This window comes from Aulostomus chinensis, chromosome 12 (genome assembly GCF_037954235.1).
Source record: "Aulostomus chinensis isolate RoL2024-O1b breed Wild chromosome 12, RoL_Achi_v1.0, whole genome shotgun sequence".
Classification (NCBI taxonomy): Eukaryota; Metazoa; Chordata; class Actinopteri; order Syngnathiformes; family Aulostomidae; genus Aulostomus; species Aulostomus chinensis.
This window is the reverse complement of record NC_141331.1, coordinates 21,089,663-21,117,324: the sequence shown is the minus strand read 5'-3', so window position 1 is coordinate 21,117,324 and position 27,662 is coordinate 21,089,663. Positions and strand designations below refer to the sequence as shown.

Below are 27,662 nucleotides of genomic sequence, written 5' to 3'. Positions count from 1 at the left end.
GATTCCCCCCTGCAAGAACAACTGCTCTGGGCAAAAGCTGGCTGTTGGCCAGGCATTTGTGGAGGAGGAGGTGGCAAATGGGAAGCTGGTGGCGGCAGTGGTGAACTTCCCTCCCGGATGCTGTTTGCTTCTACACTCCACACTACAGACCCCACTTTCTCCATTTACGACATGCGCCTTTCTTTCTCTCCCTCTGCCTCCGCTTGGAGCAGCTTGTGCATTCAGTTGTCTGTGTGACTGCCCCTGCTGTGTGATGGAAGAAAAAGTTGGATTACCATAAATTATGAGAAGAGCAGTGATCACAGCATTCTGCGCCAGAGATGACTTATCACATTTCCCTGCTCTTGCATTCTACGCTGTCTTGTCTGTCACCTAATCTCCAGCTCAACTGGTATGAAATCAGAATCAGAATCAGAATCAGAATCAGCTTTACTGGCCATGTTTGTAACACAAACAAGGAATTTGACTCCAGTTTAGTAAGCTCTCATCAAAAAAAGAAAATGATAAACAGATCATCATCACATGGTCTTGCCTTTTCCTGTGTTTTACTAGCCCTGTCTTTCCCTAACAGGCCAGAAAAAAAGAGATGCAAGAGGGTTTGAATACTCCTGTGGGAGACCAATACCCGCTGATGGCAATACACACAGAAACTCCAGGTTAGTTGGGGGACAGCCTTGCTTTTTACACCAAGCATACATAATGGCTTTAGCACACGCTGACATAGTTCTACCATGCTTTTCTTTAATTCTATGGGCTTCAATGGCTTGGAGGAAAAAAGCAGTTTCTAACAAAGGCAATTCATGGCAAGAAATCTTCTTATAAAAATGGGAAAGGTAGATAATGTAGGAAGGTCTACAGCCACAAACTCTTTAATTTAAAATTACTACACAAACATTGTTTAGAGTGTGATGAACAAAAAAATCTGTGCGTCGAAATTTATTCATACCCTCTTGTAATCATGACAACAAACCATGAAATGTTACAAAAAACATTTTTCTTCTGAGGCAGAAATGTGATAAATAGCATTGTAAAAGTCGATCGTTCAAGACTGTTTTTCTGCCCTACTTGTTAGTACTACTTCCATAACTAAAACATGTATGTATCGTGCTGACACGGAATGTTTCAAAGAAGAAAAAAAACATAAATCTTTTACTCACCAAACTCCGACTCAGCCGCGTTAGCACAATACATCCATATTTTAGTCATGGAAGCCACAGCAACCGGGGTCAAGGGGCGGGGATAGCGGAGAAGTGGCCAATCATAGACAAATGATTGTTTCTGTGCTTTTTTTTTCTACACTTAGTTCTTCCAACGTTTCACACGAGCGCGCAGGAGTAGTACTGAGCGAGCAGATTGAATTAAAAATTGAATTAAATTAGGTGCCTCCAATGCGCGAGTGGAGCGTAATACACGCTGTTTGGGCGTAAATTTGACGCCATATACGTGTCTTGTTTGTCCAGTCTAGTAATAACATTCGCTGACATGACACTGGAGCTACTAAAGAAATTAATGGTGACAGTGCAATTTTCTATCAAAGTGTTAACAAAAATTAGAGATGTAAAAGAATTTAAATTTTAGAGGAAGAGGTGTGTGTTATTTTATGTTGGGGGACAAAGACAGCATTTATTTTGTTTCAAAAAATTTCCTGATAAACCAGACATTGTGAGAAACAGTTTATTTGTGAGAGTAATCTTTCTTATTAACACCCTGTTATATACTATCAGATTTGACAACATGCAACAACAAACCACACAGACATCCAACTAGGAGAAGGTGGAGAGTGGATGAAACGTTAAAAAAAAAAAAAGTCCAATTTGATTCAAGCAGTGGTGAGGATTACTCTCTCCCTCTTCCTCCTCCTCTTCCTCTTCTCCTCCAGTTGGCTGGTGGCATCTGTGAAGAACATAATGTCTTCTTTGCTCTCTATCTCCCTCTGTAGGAACTGAAGTGCAGCACTGTTGAAGCCCATCACATCCTAGGGCAGGAGAAGTAAAGCTGTGATGAAGTTAGGGTTCTCTGTGTGCTCAGTAGTGTACCCTTATTGGTTATTAGGGCCTGAGCCAGAAGGTACTTCAGGCGAAGACCCTATTATGTTTGCTCGGCAGGTCAACACATTAGCAGCACTAAAAACACAAACTAAACAGTGTCCCAGCCCCCCCCCCCCCCCCCCAACACCCATGAGGCAGCTCGTTACTTACTCTGATTTCTTGAACTTTTGAGAGAGTGTTGGTCCGTAGCTCATCAATAACAGAAAGCAGCATCTGGTTACTGGAAATCTGGCCAAAATGGATCCTAATGAGAGAAACACACCGCCATGTAAATCTTTGCAGGTTAACATAGACAATATTTGTTTAAACACCTTAGAAAAACCAATGGATACAAAAACATTCAAATATACATCATTTGAAATTTATTTATATATATATATATATATTATATATACTCGATGGGGATGTGGAAGACAACCCTAGAGGCCAACTCAAAGCCAGTAGCCCTAGTTAACATAGAGTGCGGTATATACCAGGGAGATGCACTGTCATCACTCCTGTTCTGCACAGGCCTGAACCCCCTCAGTCAGATCATCACAAAGAGTGGTTACGGATACCGATTCCGAAAGGGCGGCAACAATCAGCCACCTGCTTTACATAGACGACATCAAGCTGTATGCCAGGAATGAGCGAGAATCAGGATCTACAGCAACAATGTAAGGATGTCATTCGGACTGGACAAATGTGGCCAGATGGTTTCAAGAAGATGGTATTAAGAAGAAGCAAGATGATCAGAACTGAAGTGGACGACCAACCAGAAGGGAATACAGGTGACATCCAGAGCTGCTACAACTACCTTGGGATCCCACAGGCTAATGGAAACCATGAGGAGGCAGCAAGGAAGTCAACCACTACCAAATACCCCCAGAGAGAAAACAAGTACTTAGAAATCAGCTGCACAGTAAGAACAAGGTCAGAGTCATCAACATGTATGCACAGCTGGTCATCAGATACCCCACTGGGATCATAAGCTGTCCAAAGGAGGCGATAGAAGCCACAGACGTCAAGACCAGAAAGCTCCTTACCATGCACGGGGGGTTTCCAGCATCCTGAGGCTGTAGACTAAGTGAAAACAGGGAGCACGAGGAGTAGTGGAAACACCATAGCACTGAAAACAGCACTTGTCAGAGTCTCTAATGATCTTCTCATAGCTTCAGACAGAGGTCTTGTCTCTGTACTTGTCCTTTTGGACCTCAGTGCTGCATTTGACACCATCGACCACAGCATCCTACTTCAGAGACTAGACCATGAAATTGGGATTAAAGGAACTGCCCTAAAATGGTTTAAGTCATACTTACCAGATAGGTTTCAGTTTGTTAATGTTAATAATGACTATTCAGAGTACAGCAGAGTTACATATGGTGTACCACAGGGTTCAGTTTTAGGACCGATTCTCTTCACTCTTTACATGCTCCCATTAGGTGACATAATACGGAAGCACTCGATCAACTTCCACTGTTATGCGGACGACACACAACTTTACTTGTCGATGGAGCCAGACGACACAAGCCAGTTTACTAATCTGCAAGACTGCCTAAAAGACATTAAATCCTGGATGTCTTCTAACTTCTTAATGCTAAATTCAGATAAAACTGAGGTCATCGTGTTTGGACCTAAACACCTCAGGGACACACTCTCTAATCAGATCGCCACTCTAGATGGCATCACCTTGACCCCGAGTGCAACTGCAAGGAACCTTGGGGTCATTTTTGACCAGGACCTTTCCTTCAGCTCCCACATAAAGCACGTGACTAGGACCGCCTTCTTCCATCTGCGAAGTATCGCTAAGATTAGGAATATCCTTTCCCAGAGTGATGCTGAGAAACTGGTGCATGCATTTATCACTTCTAGGCTGGACTACTGCAACTCTCTCCTGTCAGGATGTCCTAAATACTCTCCAGCTGAGAGTCTCCAGCTGGTCCAGAACGCTGCAGCGAGGGTTTTGACAGGAGTTAAGAAGAGAGAACACATCTCTCCCACTTTAGCTTCTCTCCACTGGCTTCCTGTAGGATCTAGAATTGACTTCAAAATCCTTCTGCTGACTTATAAGGCTCTCAATGATAAAGCTCCATCCTATTTGAAAGAACTCATTAGTCCCTACTGTCCCACCAGAGCACTCCGCTCCCAGAATGCAGGTCTTTTAGTGATTCCCAGTATCTCTAAAAACAGACTGGGAGGTAGAGCCTTTAGTTACCGGGCTCCTCTACTGTGGAACCAGCTCTCTCCATGGGTCAGAGAGGCAGACATTTTAACTATGTTTAAGTCCAGGCTTAAGACCTTCCTTTATGACAGAGCCTTCAGTTAGGACTGGTTCAGGTAGCTCTGAACCATTGATAGCTATGCTGCTATAGGCTTAGACTGCTGGGGGACACATCAGGTTCCATGGAGCCCTCTCCTCTCTTCTCCTCTCCTCTCCTCTCTTCTCCTCTCCTCTCTCCCCCTCTCTCCTCCTCTCCTCCCCGCACATTTTTGGAACTGTCATTACCATTACTTGTTGCACTTTGTAGTTTGGCCTTGGTGTCTCGCAGTCTCTCTGTGTTTCCACAGATCCACCAGAGCACCAACCGCCGCCTGCATCGCCCCCCCCCCCCCACCCCACCCCTTTTATTCCCTACTATTACACTGGCCTGCGCTCCCCTTCCATGAACCAGTCTGCCATCCAGTCCCCCATCAGGCTGGCTTGCTCTCCCTGCCTCCCCTTCCAGAAGCTTCCTTCTTCAACTGTTATTAACATTTCCATGTTTCCCACATTTTGTATTGTAAACTGTTTTCTTGTCTGTAACAACATCTACTGCATGTCTGTCCATCCTGGGTGAGGGATCCCTCCTCTGTTGCTCACCCTGAGGTTTCTCAGATTTTTCCCTGTTAAAAGGGTTTTCTATGGAGTTTTTCCTCAGTCGATGTGAGGGTCTAAGGGCAGAGGATGTTGTTATGATGCCATGTGAAGCCTTTTGAGACAAACTGTTTGTGAAAACGGGCTCTACAAATAAAATTGCCTTGCCTTGCCTTGCCTAGTGAGCATCAGAGCCACTGTCCAGGATGAAACATCGAAAATCCAAGAGTACATCAACAAGATGGCCCCTCAGGATGCGCAGCTCAGTGAATTCCTCAGACACCTGAGACCCGATGAGAGTGAGGAGGGAGAGGTCCAGATGTGGACGGACAAGCCCCTACATAGCATGTTCAACTGTCAGATTGAGGACGTGGCTGATATCAAGAAGACCTACCAAAGGCTGGAACATGCTGGACTGAAAGACAGCACAGAGGCACTCATCATGGCAGCACAAGGGGACAACAGCCATAGAGGTCAAGGTCTACCACACCAGATCAGACCCAAGGTGCAGGCTGTGTAAGGATACTCCTAAGACAGTCCAACACATTGTAGCAGGGTGTAAGATGTTAGCCACAAGTTTACAAGGAGAGGCACAACCAAATGGCAAGGATAAACAGAAACATCTGTACCCAGTATGGACAGGAAGTACCCAAATCTCGATGGGACATACCACCAAAAGTGGTTGAGAACAACAGGGCTAGGGTGCTGTGGGACTTCAGCTTCCAGACTGACAAACAGCTACTTGCAAACCAACCGGACATTGTAGCGGTGGACAAACAGTAGAAGAGGGCAGTGGTGATAGATGTGGCAAAACCAGCTGATGCCAACATCAGGAAGAAAGACCACAAAAAGGTTGAGAAGTACCAGGGGTCAAAAGAAAAAAGCTGACATGGTCCCCGTGGTAGGAGGAGCACTCGGGGCAGTGACCCCCAAACTGGGAGAGTGGTTCCAGCAGATTCCAGGAAGAACACCTGACACCTCAGTCCAGAAGAGCGCAGTCCAAGGAACAGCTAAGATACTGTGTAGAGCCCCCCCCCCCCCAATCTTGCATATAAAGGATAATGCAAAAACTATGAAGCTGATTTTCACAAAAATTCTATTTTGAGGAAGACAGATTTAAGTGATAATTTTTTAGTGATATTTGTGACTTCAAAATTAATGGGATCCAATGGATCCCATTAATATCCCACAAATACAACTTTTACATTTGTCAAGGGTGTTTGTACAATTGTTTCAGGATTACAAAAAACTATGAATACAACAAATTTAGTGAGGGAGTGCAGCATAAGCCAGATAAGAATCTATTTACTATTGGGGAAGATCTCTTTGACATCGCCAAAAATGCATTTCAATTTTTTTTTTTCGTCAAGTCAAATCAATTTCATCTGTATAGCAACAAATCACAACAAAAGTTATCTCATGACACTTTACAAGTAGAGTAAGTCTAGTACCACACTCCTTCAATGGCAACAGCGGCGGTTGAAAACCTTCCTTTTAACAGGCAGGAACGGCGAGCAGATCCAGGCTCAGTGGGGATGGCCTTCTGCTTTGAACTGTTGGATGCTTTAAACTTGACTTTTCTGCCTTGGCAGAAGTATATGCTCTCTGAGTGTACACCCATATAGACTTCACTTACTTGAGCAAGAGGAAAAGGCAGCGACAGACCAGCTCCACCTCCAGTCCCTCTTGGATGAAACTGTTCAACAGTGTCAGCAGCTCAGGAATGTAAGGAAATGGTAAGACCAGCAGAGACACCTCCAGCTCACTGATGATCACAGGTAAAGTAAAAAGAAAAAAACCCACTGAGTGTTTTAAGAAGCACAGAATACTTGAGAGTTTAGCATCTATGATTACATCCTCAAGAACATGTGTATTTAGTGATGTCACCTTGGACTCAGATCTTACCTGGATCTGACCTTCTTAATGACATCTAAAACGTAGCGAGATGGCTGCAGGAGGGACAGACACAATTATCCACAGCCGAATACAACACAATGGTGTACTTATATCAATTATGAATCACTGTGCAACTTACAGAAACATTCCCAAAGGCCACAAGAATAGGATTTGGTTTTGGTGGTTCTAGCTGCAAGACAATGAACTTTATTTCATAAAACATAAGATTTTGAAAAACCCTCAAACAATGGAGATTTTAAATCTCATACTCATGCATTGAAATCCATTAAAACCTTAAAGCGCATTGTCAACTGTTTTGAAACCGTGCTAAATTCTCATCCTCCCCAGAGCCAGACAAGATGACAGACAGCCTTCTCTCCTCTGTGGGTGCATTAAGGAGCTGAGACCCATGCTAGTAAGCTTAGTCCAATGAATGGTAGTCCTTGGGCAAACTAGCATACCTGCAACTTGCAACCTTTCAAAAACTTGTTTTTCCACTGGGTATTCTGGTTCAAATTTATTCCATTCAAGTTGTTGGTTTGTCCAGAAGTCCGCCATGAACAGTGGCAGCAGTCGCTCTTCTCATTGTCAACAAATGTTCTTTTGTTGGCTGAAGTTTTGGATTACTGCCTAAAACTACCTCACCCACTCAGGAAAGTAGATCCAGCTATATTTCCATTACAAAATTACAATAGCTCACAATTTGAAAATTGTAATTTCATAGGGAGTATAAAACTCTTGTTCTTTAATGGGCGGCATGGCTCAGGGGTAGAGTGGCCATCTAGCAACCGACGGGTTGCTGGTTCGATCCTCAACCTCGATCACCATGTCGAAGTGACCTTGAGCAAGATACTGGACCCATAATTGCTCCTGTTAAGTAGGTTGGTGCCTCCACCATCAGTGTATGTGACGACACTGTAAAGCACTTTGAGTGCCTCCAAGGTAGAAAAGCACATATAAAATTGAGTCCATTTACTGCTTTCGAGAAGAGTGTATTTGATTATTTGATAGATGGAGCTATGCATCACTTCTCACCCACTCCAATTCATTGTGATTGACTAACAGTCATTTTGCATGGGTTTCAAGTTATCTATCTTCTTGTGTGGCTCTTGGGAGGATGACAAATAAACTGTATGTCTCTTAAAGTTGATGTGTTCCGGTAAAAGTTCAAATGTGTTTTGGGAGCAGAAGCTAACACATCACAGCCTCTTCCTCTAGGTCAAGACCCAACAGTGTGAGAGTGTTTCAGAGAGCAAAAAAAATGGATGATACCTACCTTTTTGCCTGCTCTCTCACAAGCAAATTTATGCTCCTCCATCTTTGTGCGTTCCTCCTTGTAAAGCTCCAGAGCCTCCATGATTCGCTCCGCCTACACAGAAATCACAAGTCATAAGATCAAATCATTCCTCTAATTCAGAGTTCGGCAATAGGTGGCCGTGAGCCCAAACTGCTCCCCAATAATTAAATCTGGACATTCAAAATTAATTGCTTTTTTCTTATATGCAAAAACACAAAAAAAATTTGAGCTGAACTGAAAGCTTTTATTCTCAAAAGTTCTGAATGAAATTCAAAACATTGTGTTGCTTGGAATAGCCTACATAAGTCTCTGGTTTGAAATTCATTTGACAGTGCATCTATGCGGTGAGTAGTGGACCTCACAGAAAGAGGGACCTGTTTTACAGATGTAATGACAAAATATCTGTTTACTTGTCAGTAACTCGTTCTTCTAAAACGGTCACCATTACCCATAAAAAACCTCTGTTTTAGTAACAGGCCTATAATACTGCTTTTAGGGACCCAATGGTAACTTTATTTTGAGATAGGAAGCCTCTTACTGGGAAAGTGCTGCACTGTGCATCGCTTGCTGCCAGTGCTTGAATTTTGTGTGTTGGTGCCTCTTAGCTTCGCTGAGAAATACACAGTCTGTATTGTGATTTCTCCCTCTTCTGCTGTTAATTTCTAACTGATAAACACAAGGAAAGTATCACTGGCTTCACCCCTTGCTTTCCTATGAACAGCTAATGAATCTCACCGATCAGCTGATAAACAAAACAGATCATTCAAAACAAGATGACAGTTCATTAAAAATTTAAAATGTAAACGATAGACATGAGTGGATGTGTTGACTGATACCATCCACAGCACCAATAAATGCATGTTTTACCTCAACAAGATTGGAGCAGCAAGAAACCAGCTAGGATAAATATCCACTTCCAGTCAAAAGTGTGGACACACCTTTCCATTTATATGTTTTTCTTTATTTTCATGGCTATTTAAAATGTAGATTCTCACTGAAGGCATCAAAAACTATGAATGAACACATGTGGCACTGTGTAGTAATCCAAAAAAAGTGAGAAATAACTCAAAACATGTTTTACATTTCAGATTCTTCCAAATAGCCAGCCTTTACTTAGATTACTGCTTTGCACACTCTTGGCATTCTCTCAATGAGCTTCATGAGGTAGTCACCTGCCACTGTTTTTCAACAGTCTTGAAAGATTTCCCAGAGATGCTGACCCCTTGTTATCCGTTTTGCCCGACTTGAGTTTAAGTCAGGTGACTGTGGAAGCCAGGTCATCTGGTGCAGCACTCCATCACTCTCCTTCTAACCAGATGGGGCGCAGGATGCTGTGGTAGCCATGCTGACTCAGTATGCCTTCAGTTTTGAATAAATCCCCAACAGTGTAACCAGCAAAGCACTCCATTGCAACTCCTCTTCCATGCTTCACAGCGGGAACCACGCATGTATAGACCATCCGTTCACATTTACTGTGTCGCACAAAAACACGGTGGCTAGGAGCAAAGATCTCAAATTTAGACTCATTAGACCAAAGCACAGAATTCCACAGTTCTAATGTCCATTCCTTGTGTTTCTTGTTGCTTTTTAGGGGCAGCACGGTGGTGCCCTTCACCTCATGAAGTGAAAACTATTTCAGGTGACTACATCATGAAGCTCATTGAGAGAAGGGGAAGGGTTTGCAGCACTGTAAAAAAAGCAAAGGATGGCTAATTTCAGAATCTACAATGTAAACATATTTACAGTTATTTAACAATTTTTTCTTTGCTCCATAATACCATATATCCTGCTTCATATATTTGATGTCTTCAGTATGTATTTACAATGTGGAAAGCAGTAAAAATAAAGAAAAAACACTGAAGGAGAGGGTGTGTCCAAACTTTTAACTGGTAGTATAGTTGTCTTTCCATTTTCCCTGCAGCTGTCCACTTTCCTCTTCAGACTTTTAATGGTGACCTTTTTCTCTTGTTAACCACCAATACTTAGCATGTTTGCAAGACACTCGTCACAGTACATTATCAATCAATCTCACATTTTAGCCTTTGATTTAAGTCAATTTTGATAATCTGATATCCAGGCCGGCAGTATGGTGGCGCAGTGGTTAGCACTGTCGCCTCACAGCAAGAAGGTTCTGGGTTCGAGTCCTGGCTCTGGCACAGGATCTTTCTGTGTGGAGTTTGCATGTTCTCTCTGTGCCTGTGTGGGTTCTCTCCAGGTACTCCGGCTTCTTCCCACCGTCCAAAGACATGCAACTGGGGACTAGGCTAATTGAATACTCTAAATTGACCGTAGGTATGAATGGTTGTCTGTTTATATGAGAGTTGTCTGTATATATATATGCCTGCGATGGACTGGCAACCTATCCAGGGTGTACCCCGCCTCTCGTCCAAAAGCTGCTGGGATAGGTTCCAGGCCCCCCACGACCCTTAACAGGAATAAGTGGAAGAAAATGGATGGATGGATGTCCGGGCCTGAGGCCAAATTCAATTGCCAGCCCCTGCTCTAATTCATTGTTACTGTCAAAAGGACAATATTTTTTCAATCATATTGACCAAATATGAAGTCAACTAACTGCTTTGACTGTTTCTATGGACTTCTTGCCAGCTGGTGCTGCCTCCCCTTCAGTTTCTCCAGGCACCTGTAGAAACAAGATATACAAGCAACTATAAATACACGTCATACTTATTTAGATTTAACTACCCAGCCCAGTTTAAATTCTGATTCATTTAAGCTGTTCTTCCAGGTGAGAATAATCCTCATTGAACTGTTTTAAGGTTACAAGGAACACTGTGCAACCAAGGTTAATATTTGGTAATGATTGATGCCAATATTAGAGAACCTACCACTGGTACATCTCCTTTCGCCATGCTTTCCTCAAACTCAGCCTCTCGCTCCTGTGGAACAGAAAACATGGGTCATCCTCTTGTTTGTAAAGTTATTGCTGAATAAGTCTGTATTAAACTGGCCCTCCACCTCACCATCTCCCTTTCCTCCTCTAAGATGATGGGCTCCCTGGTCCTCTCCCAGAGGCGCAAAGATTTGTCATGGGATGCTGATACAAGATGGTCACCATTGGGGCTGATGGTTAGACACCAAACCTCTCGATGGTGGCCCTTTGGAAGAAGACCAAAGTCAGCCAAAGAGTGTTTTGTCCAGGTTGAAGTTGCAAAATCTATACAATGCAAGTTCACTTATGAGTAAGAATCAAACCTCATTACCCAGTTTGTTACTAACATGCAAGCACTCGTAACTACCTCGAAGCCCTAAAGCAAAATACAGAGTGATTGAGGTTTGTGAGTCCACTGGGTATCCATATGTCAGACTATGTTAAGGGTTAGTGCATCACATACAAACTGAAATGCTTAGCTCACCTGTCATTGTGTTTCCTACATTATAGATTAACCAGAATTTATGTAGCAAGCATATTGATTATTTTGCCAATCTTAACCAATCAGTGTAAAGAATCTCCTGAGGGTTTTTTCAGGGCTTCTCTAAATAGGGTTGAATAATAGCAGGAACAGATTATTTTTGGGGGGTTTTCTTGTGTATATTTTGCCATTTTGGGAGGAGGTGGCGGCTAATTTAATGGTCTGATTTCTCCTCGATTCAAAGTGTGCCATGTGTAAATGGGCAATATAATGCATACTGTGATGGTTTAACTTTCAGTTTTGCACTTGTCAGGAGTCTCTCCTGGCATTTTAAGATGTCAGTTCATCTTTTGTCTTTTTAAGTAGGTTGGGGTCAAACATGAACTAGGGATGTAAATCTTAAAACATTTACCCCCTTCACACTTAATAACCCAAAATGATAATCACATGAAAAACTGAAATTTTGCAGCAGGATAATTTGAAAGTGATGATTTTTGGAAAAGTTCACCAAACAGAGTTTTAATCCAAACCCACAGAAAATAACAACATCCAGCATGGGTTTTCCTTCTTACTTATAAGTTCAGTTTGAGAAAAAAAATGCAATTCAATTCGATCAAAAAAAAAATTGTAGTCAAGTTCACTTAACTTTTGACTTAAAAAGAAAATACAATGGTCCACACAAGACAAAACCTTTTTGGTCAGATATTTACACACAAATGTCAGTTCCATAAGCAAAACAAGCCAGGATATGCTGTAATTTGCTGGCACTGGTTGATGTGTTTGCCGTTTGTGTAGGTGAAGATTGTGTGGAGGAACAGTGCATGGAGGAAAGAAGGTTATTTAATTAAAAAAAACTTTTTTTTTCAAATCTGCTGATATTCACCTTGTCAGGTGAATATCAGCAGATTTGGAAAAAATCGGATTATTATCACTAGTGAGCTGAGTGCTCAAGGTGCTTCCGTGTCCACTGCACTCTGGCTGCTCCTCACAGAGTGGTCATAACGAGGACACTAAAACTGCAGTGCGAAATGGATGAAACACACTGAGACTTGTGGATGGGTGTTAAGGGAGTTGTAAACAATGCAACGTCATTGAGGTAGATTTGGTACACTCAACACTCTCTTGCGCATAGATGTCAGATGAGCCCTTTGCAAAACATAACGTTTTTGCCATGCTAGTTAAAAAATAAAAATCAAGCCTGCTCATTAAAGTAACCCAGCACCAAAGAATTTCAGTAAAAAACACACAACTTAAGTGACCATCTGGAAATTATTTTAACCCTACACACCACAGCTTGGTCAAACTAGTTAAGGAGGAAAAATCTAATTCACAGCTAACAAGTGAGGTGTGGGCCTAATGCAATACAGCATAAAAGATGAAAAGCAACACTAAACAGCCAAACACACTCGAAGAAATCCTCTAAAGACCAAAAATCTAGAGTAGGGATTGAAGAATTACCTCAAGTGTCTGAATGTGTTCAAATTTATCAGCATCCCATTGTTTGATTTTCTTGTCCTTCCCTGCTGTGAAGAACAGATGAGTCTTGGGGACAAACTGAAGGAACATGACACTGCAGAGAACAAAATACAAAGGGAAAGGAGAGAGAGCTTGTCAAAATATTAAAGAATATAAAGAGGGGAACAAAAGAGACTAAATATAATTGAAAAAAACAGCTGGCAACTTGGCCTAATGCAGTAGCAGAAATAAAGCTACAACATAGAAAGCCTGATAAGATAATTAAACAAAAACAAAATATAGAAGCACTGCTTGTGTGTGATCATGGGGCAGGCTGAATTAATAGGACATTGATCATTCTCCCTCACCACAACACATGAAGTCAGAGCTGGAAAGTCAGCAGTTTCTTGTTCAAAACTTCACATGACTATTTGGTTTGGATCTGTATTGCAGGGTGTTACCTGTCATCGTGAGCAAACATGGAGCGGTGACAATCTCCGAAATCTAAACCCCAGATCTTCACATTCCGATCAGCGGAGCCAGTGGCAATAATTGTGTTATCCTGGTTTAACAGAGAGACAAAGGTCAGTCAGAGACAGGACAAGGGCTTTAATGCTAATATAATAAATACTAGGCTATATAGACATTTTCAGTCAGCATTCTCATACTCTTCTATGTGCCGCCCAAGTCCCACTTGCTATATGCTGCTGTGGTAGGAGTACAAGCACAAACATCTTTTAGCTATTAAGTCCACCATACCACATGTCCCTTTGCCTGCTCCAACACTTTTAAAATTTGGCACTCTGCATTTCTGTCAGACAGATGTTTTTTGGCGGACTACATTCCTCAACCACCTTTGTATTCTTACATACAGCTGCAGCCATATTTGCTGCACACTGTATTACGACACAGTGGCCATTATTTAAGGCAGTTGGGATACTGCCTGGGCATCAGTGTCTCAAACAACCATTCATCAAAATATGATCCCTTTAACCACTCTCCCTGCAGCCAGTAGTTAATATGCCAAAGTGATACAGTTTTAACACTACACGGGTAACAGTTGAGTATATTTCCCGGTCATACCAGTAAAGACAGACAGAAAATCAGTTGGTAGAGTTAGGCCTACAATTAATAAATAATAACAATATTTTTTTTTAAGTTTTATTAGCTTATTCTATTTATGGATGCCTCTATGTTTCAGTTTGATGCCACTCACATGTGAGATGTCCAGACAAAGTACAGGCAGCTTGTGTCCATACAGGGACAAGAAGAACTAAAGCAACAAGAGGTAAAAAGGAGTTAATAACAAAAACAGAGTGGTTATCCAACGGACGTACATGTGATGAAAGTGCATGTGCTGTGAATGTTTACCTTGAGTGTATCTGCATAGAACACTTTGACAGTGCAGTCTAACAAGGATACGGCCAGCAGTCGGTGGTCAGGAGAGAACTTCACACACAGGACATTTTCTTCCAGCTGCAGCGTGCGTGTGTGTTTCAGTGTCAGCCTTCTGTATCACACATATTTGCGAACATGTTATCACATAGCCAAAGTAATCTAATTAGCAGATGATGGATGTGAATTTGATTTTGCACGAAGACAATCCCATTCTATGTGAATTTAAAAAGTAAATTATCTCCCATATTGACAATTAAAGCAGGTATAGGTAGGACCCGACTAATACAGGATTTTTGGGAGACATGCTATGTGGCTGGATGAAAATTAAGGTATTGACATTGAGCCAAAATATATTTACTTTTTTTAAATGAACTCAAATGTGGTTGTAAAATACCTTTGTAGATATTGTACTGAGGCACGCTTTTTTTCAAGGTGCCCACAATCACAGTGCACTGAAAAAACTGTTTTCATTGTGAATTTAATATAATTGTAAATTACTCTAAGTATTTTTTCTGAATTATGTTTAAAAAGTTTTAGCATGTATAAGCTGATATAATTATGATATATCTGTCAAGCTTTAGATACAGAGGTGACATTAGACCAACCATTAAGTTGGTGAGACACCATAACGTAACCAAATAATTCCCATCATTGCGATAGACTTGTTAAGCTTCATAATATCAAGAGAGAGCTCAGTGGTCATTTAGGATCCAGGGAGATAGAGTGCTTTATGGGAAGTGCCAGCAAATATCATACCAAACCTTTTGAAGCATGGGAGGAAGGAAAGGTGACTTACTTCTGGCCAGTCCTTTGATCCTTTACAAGCTCAAATTCCCAGAACTTCACTGTCTTGTCCGCACCTCCAGTCATGATCCCTCTCTATAAGAATCACACACACACACACACACACACACACACACACACACACACACACACACACACACACACACACACACACACACACAATAAACAGAAACATTAACTTATTTATGCCTTGTTAACAAATTTGGATATATGGTGCCAGTAATGTCAGGTACAGTACATGGAATATGGCCCCACAGGGCAATAGAAATGTCCAATGAGTGCCAGTGGTGAGAGGCTTTTTTGGCAGCTTTTCTTTTTTGGACCCCTACATGTCTTTAACATCCACATCAAACACTTAAGAGTAGAGCTGGGTATCACCACTGACCTCCCGATACGATACGATTTCGATACACTCGGTCTCAAGTCGATACAATTTCCGATACGATTCGATACAATATACGATACAATATACGATACAATATTTTAGTTACAATACCAATTTTGCTTTAGTAATGGAAGAGATTCTCAAAGGACTAATGCTGTAAATTCAATTGTAAAAGTAACCCTCTAACCTGCTGCATAATTAAATATTAATATTTACATTGAGAACTGACCATTAAACAATAGTTATACAACATCATGCACTTTTTATTTAAAAATATGACCGTCATTCAAAACAAAAGGGCAACTTAGACTTCCACAAACTGTCAGCAGCTCAGCAAGATGACTCGCGGTGTGGCGAGCTTCAATCGCCCGCGTTTGTAAAACGTGGGACATGAGGGATCAGTGACTGTCAATGTAATGAGAGGTGATTGTCAAGTAGGAATCCGTAGCTCTGCTTGTCCAGCTGTCGCAAGTGACGGCAACTCTCTCTGCCGATTTCATTGCAGTTGCGACGTTGTTTTTAACATCTCTGTACATCTTTGAGATTGTGACTTGACTCAGTTGTTTCTGTGTCGGTAGCACATACCGTGGTTCCAGTGTCTGTACGAGGTGTCTGAAGGCTACATTTTCTACTACACAATATGGTCTGAGATCCTTGCAGATAAAAATTGCCAGAGCCGAAGTGATGTTCTCTGCACGTGGAGACGTGGATGGAAACTTCGTCCCAAATGCTTTCTCCAGCGAGGGTTGTTGCAGTGACTTGTAGTTTCCTGGTTGTTGAGTGTACTCTTGGTGATGCTTAGTCAAATGGCTCCGGAGATTAGTTGTATTTCCGTTGTACTTAACCTCTACTTTGCACATTTTGCGCACAGCATCAATTTTGTCAAATTGGGCACAGTTTTCTCGCTTCTTAAAGCCGAAGTGCTACCAGACATCGGCTCTTAAATTTGCCGGAGATTAAAGTTGCACTTCCGCCATCTTGTTGTTCTCTGATCGGAGGCACATGGCCTGGATCTCGCGAGATCTGATAATCTGACTGCAATAACGTTGCACTATGCACTAAATCACACGAGACGAAAGGGGCAAACAAAAAAATAAACAGGTAAAATCGAATTCATTTTAAAAGATCGATACTGGGATTTATGTATCATAATCTTTCCTACAAATGTATATCGATAAAATATCGGTATATAGACATTTTTAACCCACCTCTACTTAAGAGGAAGCAAAAGCCTGTTATTTAGCTTACTTTAACCTATTAGCTTGTCTAATTAATGAATTCATGTAAGAGTAACGCTTCTACAGTGTAAACAGTTTTGCCAAATATCTACTAGTAGACCAATCTTAATGTCAATAGAATGGTAAGACATGGATAGGCACAGAAATAAAAAGAGACAGACAGACAGAGCCATAAAGAGCTGTATAAACACTCTCTAGTGTACCTGGTCTGGAGCTAGGCAGAGCGACCACAGGGCCCCTTCATGAGCATCTACAGTCTCCAGGAGGCTTCCTGAGGCCAACTCAAAGATCTGCAGCTTCCCACTCTGATAACAACAACAACAACAAAATACAAGTCAGAATTTTAAAACATTTAAGATTTACTTATATAGGTGAAAGCATGACAGCATCCTGGTCAGAATGAAATATGATACTGCTACACTAATGAATATCATTCTTTGGCCTCAACAATCACTGTCTTTCAGATCTTTCATTACCTTGGATCCAAGAATGATCTGTCTGTCTCCTGGCACGAATAGGGAGCAGAGGGCATATTCACAGGCCATGGTGCGAATCACTTGCAGAGTAGACCTACAATGTGGTGTAACATCTGGTTAGATGGCAAATCAACAGCCGCTTTTTCTCTTCCAACAATTGTAACAAAAGACAAAAAAATAATTTTAAGATTTCCAGTGAGAAAAATTATTTTGGCTTTTTGTGTGTAGAAAAAACATGTTATGAACATTACCTTATGATTTCCGAATAGTTGATCATATAAATGCCCAGTTATAATACAGCAACATAATTATTAATTGGGCATCAAATATATAAACTTAATTTACTCCAATATACTTGATACGCCATTATGTTTATTAGGGATTAGCAAGTACTCTGTTATTTGTACCTGTGCAACCATCAAAATCATAGGTATCCATATCCATATTCAGAGGGGGCAGGAATTTATTCTGGAAGTGGGTGGGGTTTAAACTGGAAGTGAATGTGACTTGAAAGTGTGGGTTTTTTGTAGGGTTGATTTCAAGAAATAATAGGGATTGATCAGAAGTTGCAATATTTATAATTAATTCAAATTTATTTTAAAAAGCCCAAGATAAAGCTTTAGACCAGTTTAGGGCAGTCTCAAATGAGCTTCCAGTGCCACTGACTTAATGCTGACTGCCTTAAAACGTAACTGACAGCTGATGCAGTGTCAATCCTTAGTAAAAGCAACTGGTCTATTTTTCTATCCATCTGCAACCTGATGCATGATCCAACTGACAGAGATAAAGCCAAGCTTGGTTCAGCTGTTTCTCAGTATCCAGTCTTTTGAGCTACAGCACTCGAATATTTCTTATTTTCCAAACAGAAACAGGTTGATGGAGGAATAAACTATTAACTGCATACAAGCAGCCATGAAAAAGCGAAATTGTACACAGCAAAATTGTGAGTCTGCACTTGGCAATGAGGGAATGTGTACTGAGGCTCACCTCCCCTCTAATGTAGGATTGTGTAGGCCTACTGCTTTTACCTCTTAAAGATTATAATAGTGAATACAGACCTTTCCAGCTTTAAAGGGAACTGCTCCTACTGCTTACTGCTCCTTAAAGTCAGCGTCTATGTTAGTCACCAGATAATGTGGTGGACTTCTTCTACACTGACCTATAGGCTTTCGTGTCAATCTTTATTTTTTAATACAATTTTGTTGTTGAGCCAGTTTGACATCCTGAAAACATCTTGAAAACATGCTGCAAATGCATATTGTAGACCCCTCTTTTTTTAGTCTAAAGTTGCTTTTGTATTATATTTTTAAAAAGGGGAAGGACTGTAGAAAGGGGTTGATTGAGAATGCTGAAGCAGTTTCACCTGTTCCACACTTTGACAGTGTCTCCAGAAGCTGAGAGTACAGCCAGGTTGTCTGAGCTGAAAGCCAGTGTGCGGACATCAGTACGGTGGCCCCCAAGAGTAAGGCGAGCTGCCTTATTGGCTGTGGGGATCTTGTCTGAAATATTCAGGTTGTAGGTCTCAATGGTGTTGTTCTGGAGCAACAGTGCCACTTTCAGTTCACCACCTGCGGATGACAGAATGGCCGCCCATCTGAAAGCCCAGAAACAGGTGTCAGAGGGGTTAGGGGATTGGCATGATAAGCAGGTTGGTTGATTACACCAATACTGGATATCCAATTTGGAGGAAAGACTAAGCCATTATGGGCTTAATTTCACGTTTTTAATATGACAGCCTGGAGAGGGTTACAATAACATTTGGCTCCACATTAACCTGATCTTGGCAGATGCCTTGATTTTGCTCAAGTTGATGATCTGGTCCTTCAGCTTCTTCTCCACAACCGGCTCTGTTGGCTCATCACCTACACCGTTATCAGCCCTGCAGTGGGGAGAGCCACAGAGCATGTTTCACAACTGCACACAGAGAGCATTGGGTGTTACAGTTTTTCCAAATTGCTAAAACACCTTTCTTGAAACCGCCACCCATTTTCTCAAAACCTTAAACACAAATCCAAAAATTCAAATTATATTCAGAAAACCTCAGACTTTTCTGTCAAAATAAAACTATCCCCTCAAAACCAGTACCTGTAATCAAAACCAAACAATGTGTTCAGATCATACACACAGCAAATAAAAATATATTCACCACAGGGCCACTGCATACAATTAGATAGTGCATAAAATAATTAAGGACACAGCATCCAGGACATGAATCTTGAAAAAAAACAAAAAAACAAACACCTTTTGATAGTTGGTAACCAAGGCATTTTTGCAACATTAAATAAGAGAAACTAAGTTTTTGGGTGTCATCGTTGCTTAGAATTTGAACTGGAAATCACATATAAATCATAAAAAGCTGAAAATATTAAAAACAATTGCTTTGTTACACAAAGTAAATGATTCATGAGATTGCAATTCATTGCACATTTTATATAAAACTATAATTGCTCCAAATGTGACCTACTGTGCTGAAGTACAGGGAAATGCTTGTTGAACATCTACACAGTCAACCTAACCCACAACTTGATAGAACTGTTTCTTGTGGGAAAGAAAAATGGTGGTTTGCATGTAGTGGAGTAATAGTATTCGCAGGGAATGGCCACTTGCATCCCACATCTGACAGACTGCTATCATTCAGTAGTAGTAGCAGCATTAAACAGGAAGGGACATAAAGACCATGTATTATTATATATTGTAAATTATCAGTAGTAGCAGTTGTAACCATGAAGAACATGTAAACTAAAAGAGGAACACGGATCTTTCTCGCTCTTACTTGGCTGCCTTCTTTCTAGCTTTCTTCAACTTCTTTCCCATTTTCTTCTGCACTTCCTCTTCTGAAAGTACAGTGAAGAGCTCCAGGATGAAGTCATTGCCCTGAGGAGATGTGAGAGAAATGTATATCAGTGCAAGTTCAAGTGATTGATATCATAAACTATCTTGTCCTCCATCACGTTGTCATTTTTGCTCAAGTCACAAGTGAATACAACAAAGAATACAGCTGACAGCCAGACAACAATCATATTTATTCCACAGCCAACATACAATGTTCACAACACCACTTGTGGAGTCAAAACACAAATATATGATTAAATGTGTAAGTAACTATGAGTAGGGTCCAAGCCCTGCACACTGGACAGTGGACATGTCGGTGAGATGCAGACCCTTTTTTCTGCCAAGAGAGCTGGCTGTTATCATCATCACTGCCGTCTATATACCCCCGGATGCAAATGTGAAAACCACTCTCTCACTACTGCTCAATGCCATTAACAGTCACCAACGGGCACACCCTCACGGCACTCACATCATCGCAGGAGATTTTAACCAGGCTAACCTCAGAACTGTTTTACCAAAATTTCACCAGCATGTGAAATGCACGACAAGAGGAGACAGGACTCTTGACCATGTGTACTCTAACCTCAAGAGTGCATACAGAGCCATTCCCCTGCCCCACCTCTCACTGTTGATGGCTCCAGCATACACCCCCCTCAGCCGACAAACAAGGCCCACAAGATGGACCATTACAACGTGGCCTGACGATGCCCTCCCCCAACTGCAGGACTGCTTTGAACAGACCCAGTGGGAGACTTTCCACCATGAGGACCTGGCGACATTCACAGACACAGTACTTCACTACATCAAGTACTGCATGGGTATGGTCACTGTGGAAAAGTCAATCCAGGTGTACCACAACCAAAACCCGTGGATGACCAGCCAGGTCCGCTCACTCCTACGGGCCCGCGATGCAGCCTTCAGATCCAGGGACGAGGCAAACTACAGCACTGCCAGAGCCAACCTGAGAAGAGGCATCAAGGCCGCCAAAGAAAACCACAAACAGAAGCTTGAGGGACAGCTCAACAACCCCCGGCAGGTGTGGCAGAGCATACAGTCCATCACCAACTACAGGGGCTGTACTGTGTCAGCTGGGGACTCAGACGGAGCACTGGCAGAAGAGCTGAACAGCTTCTTTGCTCGCTTTGAGTCCCAGGCACAGCACTCAGCCACACCACCCCAACCCCCACTCCAACCCACAACAACTTCTGATAGCCCCCCATTCACTGTGGGGATGGAGGACGTTAGATGGGTACTTCGCGCCGTCAACCCCAGGAAGACCATGGGCCCTGATGGAGTAACAGGTAAAGTGCTGAAGGCGCACACCAGCTAGCACCAGGATTCACTGACGTTTTCAACATGTCATTGATACAAGCCAACATCCCAGCCTGCCTGAAATCGGCCACCATCATCCCAGTCCCTAAAAAGTCACCCACAACCACCCTCAATGACTATCGCCCAGTAGCGCTCACACCAATCATCACAAAATGCTTTGAGAAATTGGTGCTGAGACACATCAAAGCCTGTATCCCCTCCACCCTGGACCCGCATCAGTTTGCATACCGGTCAAACAGATCCACTGAAGACGCAATAGCCACAGCCCTCCACTCTGCCCTGAGCCACCTGGAGAAACGAGGAAGCTATGTCAGGATGCTCTTCATAGACTACAGCTCAGCCTTCAATACAATATTACCAGACATTCTAATCCTCAAGCTAGCTGACCTGGGGCTCCCACCATCCACCTGTTCCTGGATCAAAGACTTCCTGGTCTACAGACCCCAGCATGTGAAGCTAGGCCCCCACCTATCATCAGCCCGCTCTCTCAGCACCAGCTCACCCCAGGGGTGTGTGCTGAGTCCACTGCTCTACTCACTCTACACGCATGAGAACATCATCGTCAAATTTGCGGACGACACGACGGTGGTGGGCATGATCACAGGTGAGAATGAGGCAGCCTACAGAGATGAGGTCCTTAGACTCAGCCAGTGGTGTGCAGGCAGCAACCTGGTGCTGAACATCTCAAAGACTAAGGAACTCATCCTGGACTTCCGTCGGAACAGAACCGCCCCTGCACCCCTTTACATCAAAGGGGAAAGCGTGGAGCGAGAAGAGACCTTCAAATTCCTCTGGGTCCACATCTCTGCCGACCTCTCCTGGACAGCCAACACGTCAGCACTGGTTAAGAAGGCCCAGCAGCGACTCCACTTCCTGAGGGTGCTCAGTAAAGAACAGCTTGATACCAACCTGCGGGTGACCTTCTACCGCTCAACCATTGAGAGCCTACTGATGTACGCTGTGTCAGTGTGGCACTCCAGCTGCACTGAAGCTGACAGGAAGAGTCTGCAGAGAGTGACCAACACAGCACAAAAGATCATCAGATGCCCCCTGCCTTACCTAACCACCATCTACACCACACGCAGCCTTAACAAAGCCAAGAATCAAGGACATCATCAAGGACAGCACTCATTCCGCATTCCACCTATTCAACCTGTTGCCCTCTGGCAGGCGCTACAGGTCCATCCCAGCAAAGACAAACAGACTCAGGGACAGCTTCTTTCCCAAAGCTGTCACCATGGTCAACGCAAGCTTGCACTAAGGAACTGAAGTGCATCCGCACAATTACCGGCACTATCTTTTCCACCACCAAATCTGCCAGCCTCCTACACAAAACCAGCTCAGGATGAAGACTGAACTGTATAAGTACCTCTATATGTTTTGCACTATCACCAGGAAAGTTCTGCCATGTTCGCACCGCAAATGCTATGTCACCTCAATTTGTTGATGACACAGCCACCTTGAATCTGGTACTATAATGTGCCTGTGCACCTAGATGCACCACAGCACCACTAAAAGCTGCTATCCACTCCCACATGTATCCACAGTGGGACTTGCACAAGCCTATTTACAGTTGTACAGTCTATGTATATCTCTTATATGTATAAGTAGATGTCCTTATGTCTTTGCAGAGTCTATGTATAGTTATGTCAGTATTAGTCCTATAGTAGGTATAGTCGTGTAAATATGTGTCTGTGTATATTTTTCTATTTATATGTGCACATCCTAAGGTGCAGCGTTGCATCTCATTGTACCTGGTATAATGACAATAAAGGCATTCTATTCTATTCTATTCCATGATGCAAGTCGGAGCCCCTTGAATGCTAACAGGATTAGGTGTTGTCAAGATTCCTGTCTACAATGTAAATGTTTTGTGGGAAGTAAACCTTGGTGTTTCTTGATCCTTGTTGCACCAAAAAAAAAAGAAAAAAGAAAAAAGACAGACGGTTCACTTCTGAGCTACATGCCGAAACTCACCTTGTTTCCAACTTGTATTGAGAGATTTCTCTTCAAGTGCCAAAACAGCATTAAAGAAGTCAACTTGGTGAAAGTTTGATGGTTCAGTACAATGCAGGACGCCCAAATTTGATTCCTGGCCAATCCATCAGAGCTCTTTCCCAAATGTATTAATAAAGGGATCCCTGCTTTCTCATTTATTAAAAGGGTAATAAACTCGAATAGTACACTCATAACCAGATGGACAGTTTCAGAAGTTTCTTTCAGGGCTCCGGGTTTGAGCCCCAGCTCAAGCACGAGTTCTTTCTGTGTGGAGTTTGCATGTTCTCCCTCTGCCTGTGTGGGTTCTCTCCGGGTACTCCGGCTTCTTTCCACAGTCCAAAGACATGCAAGAGGGGATGAGGTTATTCAATACTCTAAATTGACAGTAGTTGTGGCTGTGAGTGTGAATGGTTATCTGTCTATATGTGTTGGCCCTGCAATGGACTGGCAACCTCTTCCTGGGTTTACTCCGCCTCTCGCCTGAAAGCTGCTGGGATAGGCTCCAGCTTGTTTGTATAATTCCTTACTGCTAATGCAAATAGTTGTATAGCAAGGACAAAGAGGAGAGGAGATAATGGGTACCCCTGGCGGCAACCTCTCGCAATTGTAAATGGCTTATTGATGAAACAGTTAACAAGTTAAGTCAAGTCAGTTTTATTTATATAGCGCCAAATCACAACAAAATTTATCTCATGACACTTTACAGGTAGAGCAGGTCTAGTACCACAGTCCTTCAATGAATTTACACCCAACAATTCTCAATGACCAAGCACATCCTGCAACAGTGGCGACGAAAACCTTCCTTTTAACAGGCAGGAACGTTGAGCAGATCCAGGCTCAATAGAGCCGGCCTTCTGCTTTGACCGGTTGGGGGGAAAGAGAGCAGGAGAGCGGGGCAGAGACAGGGATAGATAATGGAGGTCGACAGATATACAGAAGGAAAGAGTGAGACAGAGATAAAGAGAGCGATAAAGGGAAGAGACTGATGGACAGACGGAGACTTGAGCAGGTGGTGCTACAGGTGGCAGCTGATCGCTGAAGGCTCTGGTTCCCATTCTACTTTTAGAAACTCTAGGAACCATAAGTAACCCTGCATCCTAGGAGCGAAGGGTTCTAGCTGGGTAATAGGGGACTATGAGCTCTGTCAGATATGAAGTTGCCTGACTGTTGAGGACCTTGTATGTAAGAGGGAGAATTTTTAATTCTATTCTGAATTTGACAGGGAGCCAATGCAGAGAAGCCAGTACAGGAGAAACATGGTCTCTTCGACTAGTTCTTGTCAACACGCAGGCAGCAGCATTTTGGACCAGCTGGAGAATCTTTAGGGACAGAAGGCAATTGCAGTAATCGGCCTGGAAGTGACAAAAGCAAGGACTATTTTTTCTGCATCTTTTTGCGACAGGATGTGTCTGATCTTTGCAATGTTGCGTAAATGAAAGAAAGCAGTCCTAGAAATTTGCTTAATGTGGGACTTAAAGGATAAATCCTGATCGAAGAGAACTCCTAGGTTCCTAACGGTAGTGCTGGGGGCCAAGGTAGTGCCTTCCAGGGTACCTATCTCAGAAGATAGGGTGTCCCGAAGATGTTTTGGACCCAGGACAATAACTTCAGTTTTATCAGATTTTAATAAAAAGAAATTATGGGTCATCCAAATTTTTATCTCCTTTAGACAGGCCTCCAGTTTAGTCAGCTGATTTGTTTCATGTGAATGCATTGATAAGTACAGCTGCTTGTCGTCTGCATAACAGTGAAAATTAATTGAGTGTTTCCTAATAATGTGACTGAGAGGAAGCAGGTATAGGGTGAAGAGGATTGGTCCAAGAACAGAGCCTTGTGGAACACCATAACTGACTGCAGTGGTTTCAGAGGGGTTATCATTAGTTAGTACGAACTGAGATCGACCTAGTACATATGACCGAAACCAATTTAGTGCAGTTCCTTTTATGCCAATGACATGTTCCAGTCTCTGTAGAAGGATATGGTAGTCAATGGTATCAAAAGCTGCACTGAGATCTAATAGGACCAGCACAGAGACAAGTCCTTCATCTGATGCTATTCGGAGGTCATTGGAATCTTTGACTAGTGCTGTTTCTGTGTTATGATGAACTGAAACCTGACTGGAAATCCTCTAATAAGCTGTTGCTGTGGAGAAAGTCACAGAGTTTTTTAGCAACTGCTTTCTCCAGAATTTTGGAGAGAAAAGGAAGATTTGATATTGGTCTGTAGTTGGCCGAAACTTCTGGATCCAGGTTTGTTTTTTTGAGAAGTGGTTTAATTACTGCTACTTTAAAGGACTGTGGGACATAACCAGATAAGAGTGACACATTGATCATGTCCAAGAGGGAGGTGCTAACAAGGGGTAGAGAGACTTTGAGCAGCTTAGTTGGGATGGGGTCTAGAAGACAGGAGGATGGTTTAGAGGAGGAAATTATTGAACTGAGCTCATGAAGGCTAACAGTAGAAAAACTATCAAAGTGTATGTCTGGTTCTACAGCTGCCTCTGAGGCTTTTGAGGTTATAGGTGCCATGTTGTCAGCAGGAGGAGATGAATTTTCTCATAAAGGAGAATTTTGTCATTAAAGTAGTCCATGAAATCTTAGCTGCCCAAGGAAACAGGAGTACTTGTTTCAATAGAGCTGTGGCTCTCTGTCAGTCTAGCTACAGTACTGAAGAGGAACCTGGAGTTGTTCTTCTGCTCCTCGATTAGTGCCGAGTAGTAGGCTGCTCTAGCTATACAAAGGGCTTTCTTATAACTTTTAAGGCTGTCTTGCCAGACTGTATGTGAGTCCTCCAGTTTGGAGGAGTACCATATTCTTTCTAGTTTCTGGGTTTTTTGTTTAAGCTGTCTGGTTTCTGAATTGTACCAAGATGCTTGTTTTCTTGGATTTATAGATTTCTTTTTTAGTGGAGCAATTGAGTCCAAAGTTGTTCTTAAGGTGCCTGCTGCACTATTGATAAAATGATCAATTTGGGAGGAACTAAGGTTGACAAGAGTGTCTTCTGTAACAATGGGACATGACATGAACTGAAACAGCACTAGTCAAAGTTACCAATGACCTCATACTGGCATCAGATGAGGGACTCATCTCTGTGCTGGTCTTGTTAGTTCTTAGTGCAGCTTTAGACACCATTGACCACCATATCCTTCTATAGAGACTGCAACATGTCACTGGCATTAAAGGAACCTCACTAAATTGGTTTAGGTTATATTTACTAGGTCAATCTCAGTTCATACTCGCAAATGATAATCCATATGAGACCACTGCAGACAGTTACAGTGTTCCACAGAGGTCTGTGCTTGGACCAGTCCTCTTCACTCTATACCTGCTTCCGCTAGGCTACATTATCAGGAAACACTTGATTAATTTTCACTGTTATGCAGATGATACACAGCTGTACCAACCAATCTGCGACCAGGCCTTGTTTGTGGTCGGCTTCGCTCAAGCTGGTCTACATCATCGAGCTCACTGTGCCCTAGGAGGGTGCAGTGAAGGAGGCCTACGAGCGGAAGAAGCTGAGGTATGCTGAATTTGCAGCAGATGCTCAACAACAAGGCTGGAAAGTGAATGTCTGCCCAGTGGAAGTAGGTTGCAGGGGGTTCATAGCCACCTCAACATCTAGGCTACTCAGGGAGATGGGAGTGCGAGGGAAGGTTCACCGGCAGTCAAGGACCTCTCCAGGGCTGCTGAAAAGGGGAGCCAGTGGCTGTGGATGAAGAGAAAGGACTCCACATGGGCCTTCAGGTGAGTCAGTGGCATCTAGGGAGTGAAGCTGGGACGCTGGGACTCACTGCTGAACCCTCTGGAGGTGTCGCGGGTTAATCAGCGAAACACCCAAGAAGGAGGACACCCACTTGACAATCCGAAGGGTGTCATCCCTCATCTGAACACCCACAGAGTCTTATCCGTGCTTCGAGTATCATCATCAAGTCCTATACAGATATGCTGTCAGGCGCAAGCTTGGCCCAGGGAGGAGGAGGCCCCTGCCATGCAGAGTTCACTGCACTTTGGATAACAACTTCACATCCTGTGTTTCATAAAACTGGATGACTGCTTTTTTTCATTTTACGTAACATTGTTAAGATCATGCACATCCTGTCTCATAAAGATGCAGAAAAACTAGTCCATGCTTTTGTCACTTCCAGGCTGGATCACTGCAGTTCCCTCCTATCAGGCTGCACAAATAAGTCCCTTAAGGACTGCTGCCTGCGTGTTGACTAGAACTGGTAGAAGGGACCATGTCTCTTCTGTACTGGCTTCTCTGCATTGGCTCCCTGTCAAATTCAGAATAGAATTTAAAATT

At 42.7% G+C, this 27,662-nt stretch overlaps 1 protein-coding gene across 5 annotated transcripts in view; it reads right to left on the bottom strand.

The window, feature by feature from the left end:
* Positions 1-1,660: 1,660 nt before the first annotated feature.
* The window catches only part of wdr3 (WD repeat domain 3), a 40,764-nt gene continuing 14,762 nt past the window's right edge, over positions 1,661-27,662 (bottom strand). For all 5 annotated transcript variants that reach the window (XM_086221329.1, XM_086221330.1, XM_086221331.1 and 2 more), the window contains exons 9-27: positions 19,972-20,072; positions 18,973-19,077; positions 18,562-18,792; positions 17,199-17,292; positions 16,926-17,027; positions 15,092-15,174; positions 14,269-14,407; positions 14,114-14,170; positions 13,359-13,459; positions 12,901-13,012; positions 11,053-11,187; positions 10,918-10,968; positions 10,647-10,712; positions 8,054-8,146; positions 6,917-6,967; positions 6,787-6,830; positions 6,518-6,646; positions 2,199-2,292; positions 1,661-1,975 (exon numbers count right to left, since the gene is read on the bottom strand). In XM_086221329.1, the coding sequence (XP_086077455.1) occupies positions 1,820-1,975; positions 2,199-2,292; positions 6,518-6,646; positions 6,787-6,830; positions 6,917-6,967; positions 8,054-8,146; positions 10,647-10,712; positions 10,918-10,968; positions 11,053-11,187; positions 12,901-13,012; positions 13,359-13,459; positions 14,114-14,170; positions 14,269-14,407; positions 15,092-15,174; positions 16,926-17,027; positions 17,199-17,292; positions 18,562-18,792; positions 18,973-19,077; positions 19,972-20,072 (1,944 nt within the window). In that variant the 3' untranslated portion in view covers positions 1,661-1,819. The remainder of the gene's footprint in view (positions 1,976-2,198; positions 2,293-6,517; positions 6,647-6,786; positions 6,831-6,916; positions 6,968-8,053; positions 8,147-10,646; positions 10,713-10,917; positions 10,969-11,052; positions 11,188-12,900; positions 13,013-13,358; positions 13,460-14,113; positions 14,171-14,268; positions 14,408-15,091; positions 15,175-16,925; positions 17,028-17,198; positions 17,293-18,561; positions 18,793-18,972; positions 19,078-19,971; positions 20,073-27,662) is intronic.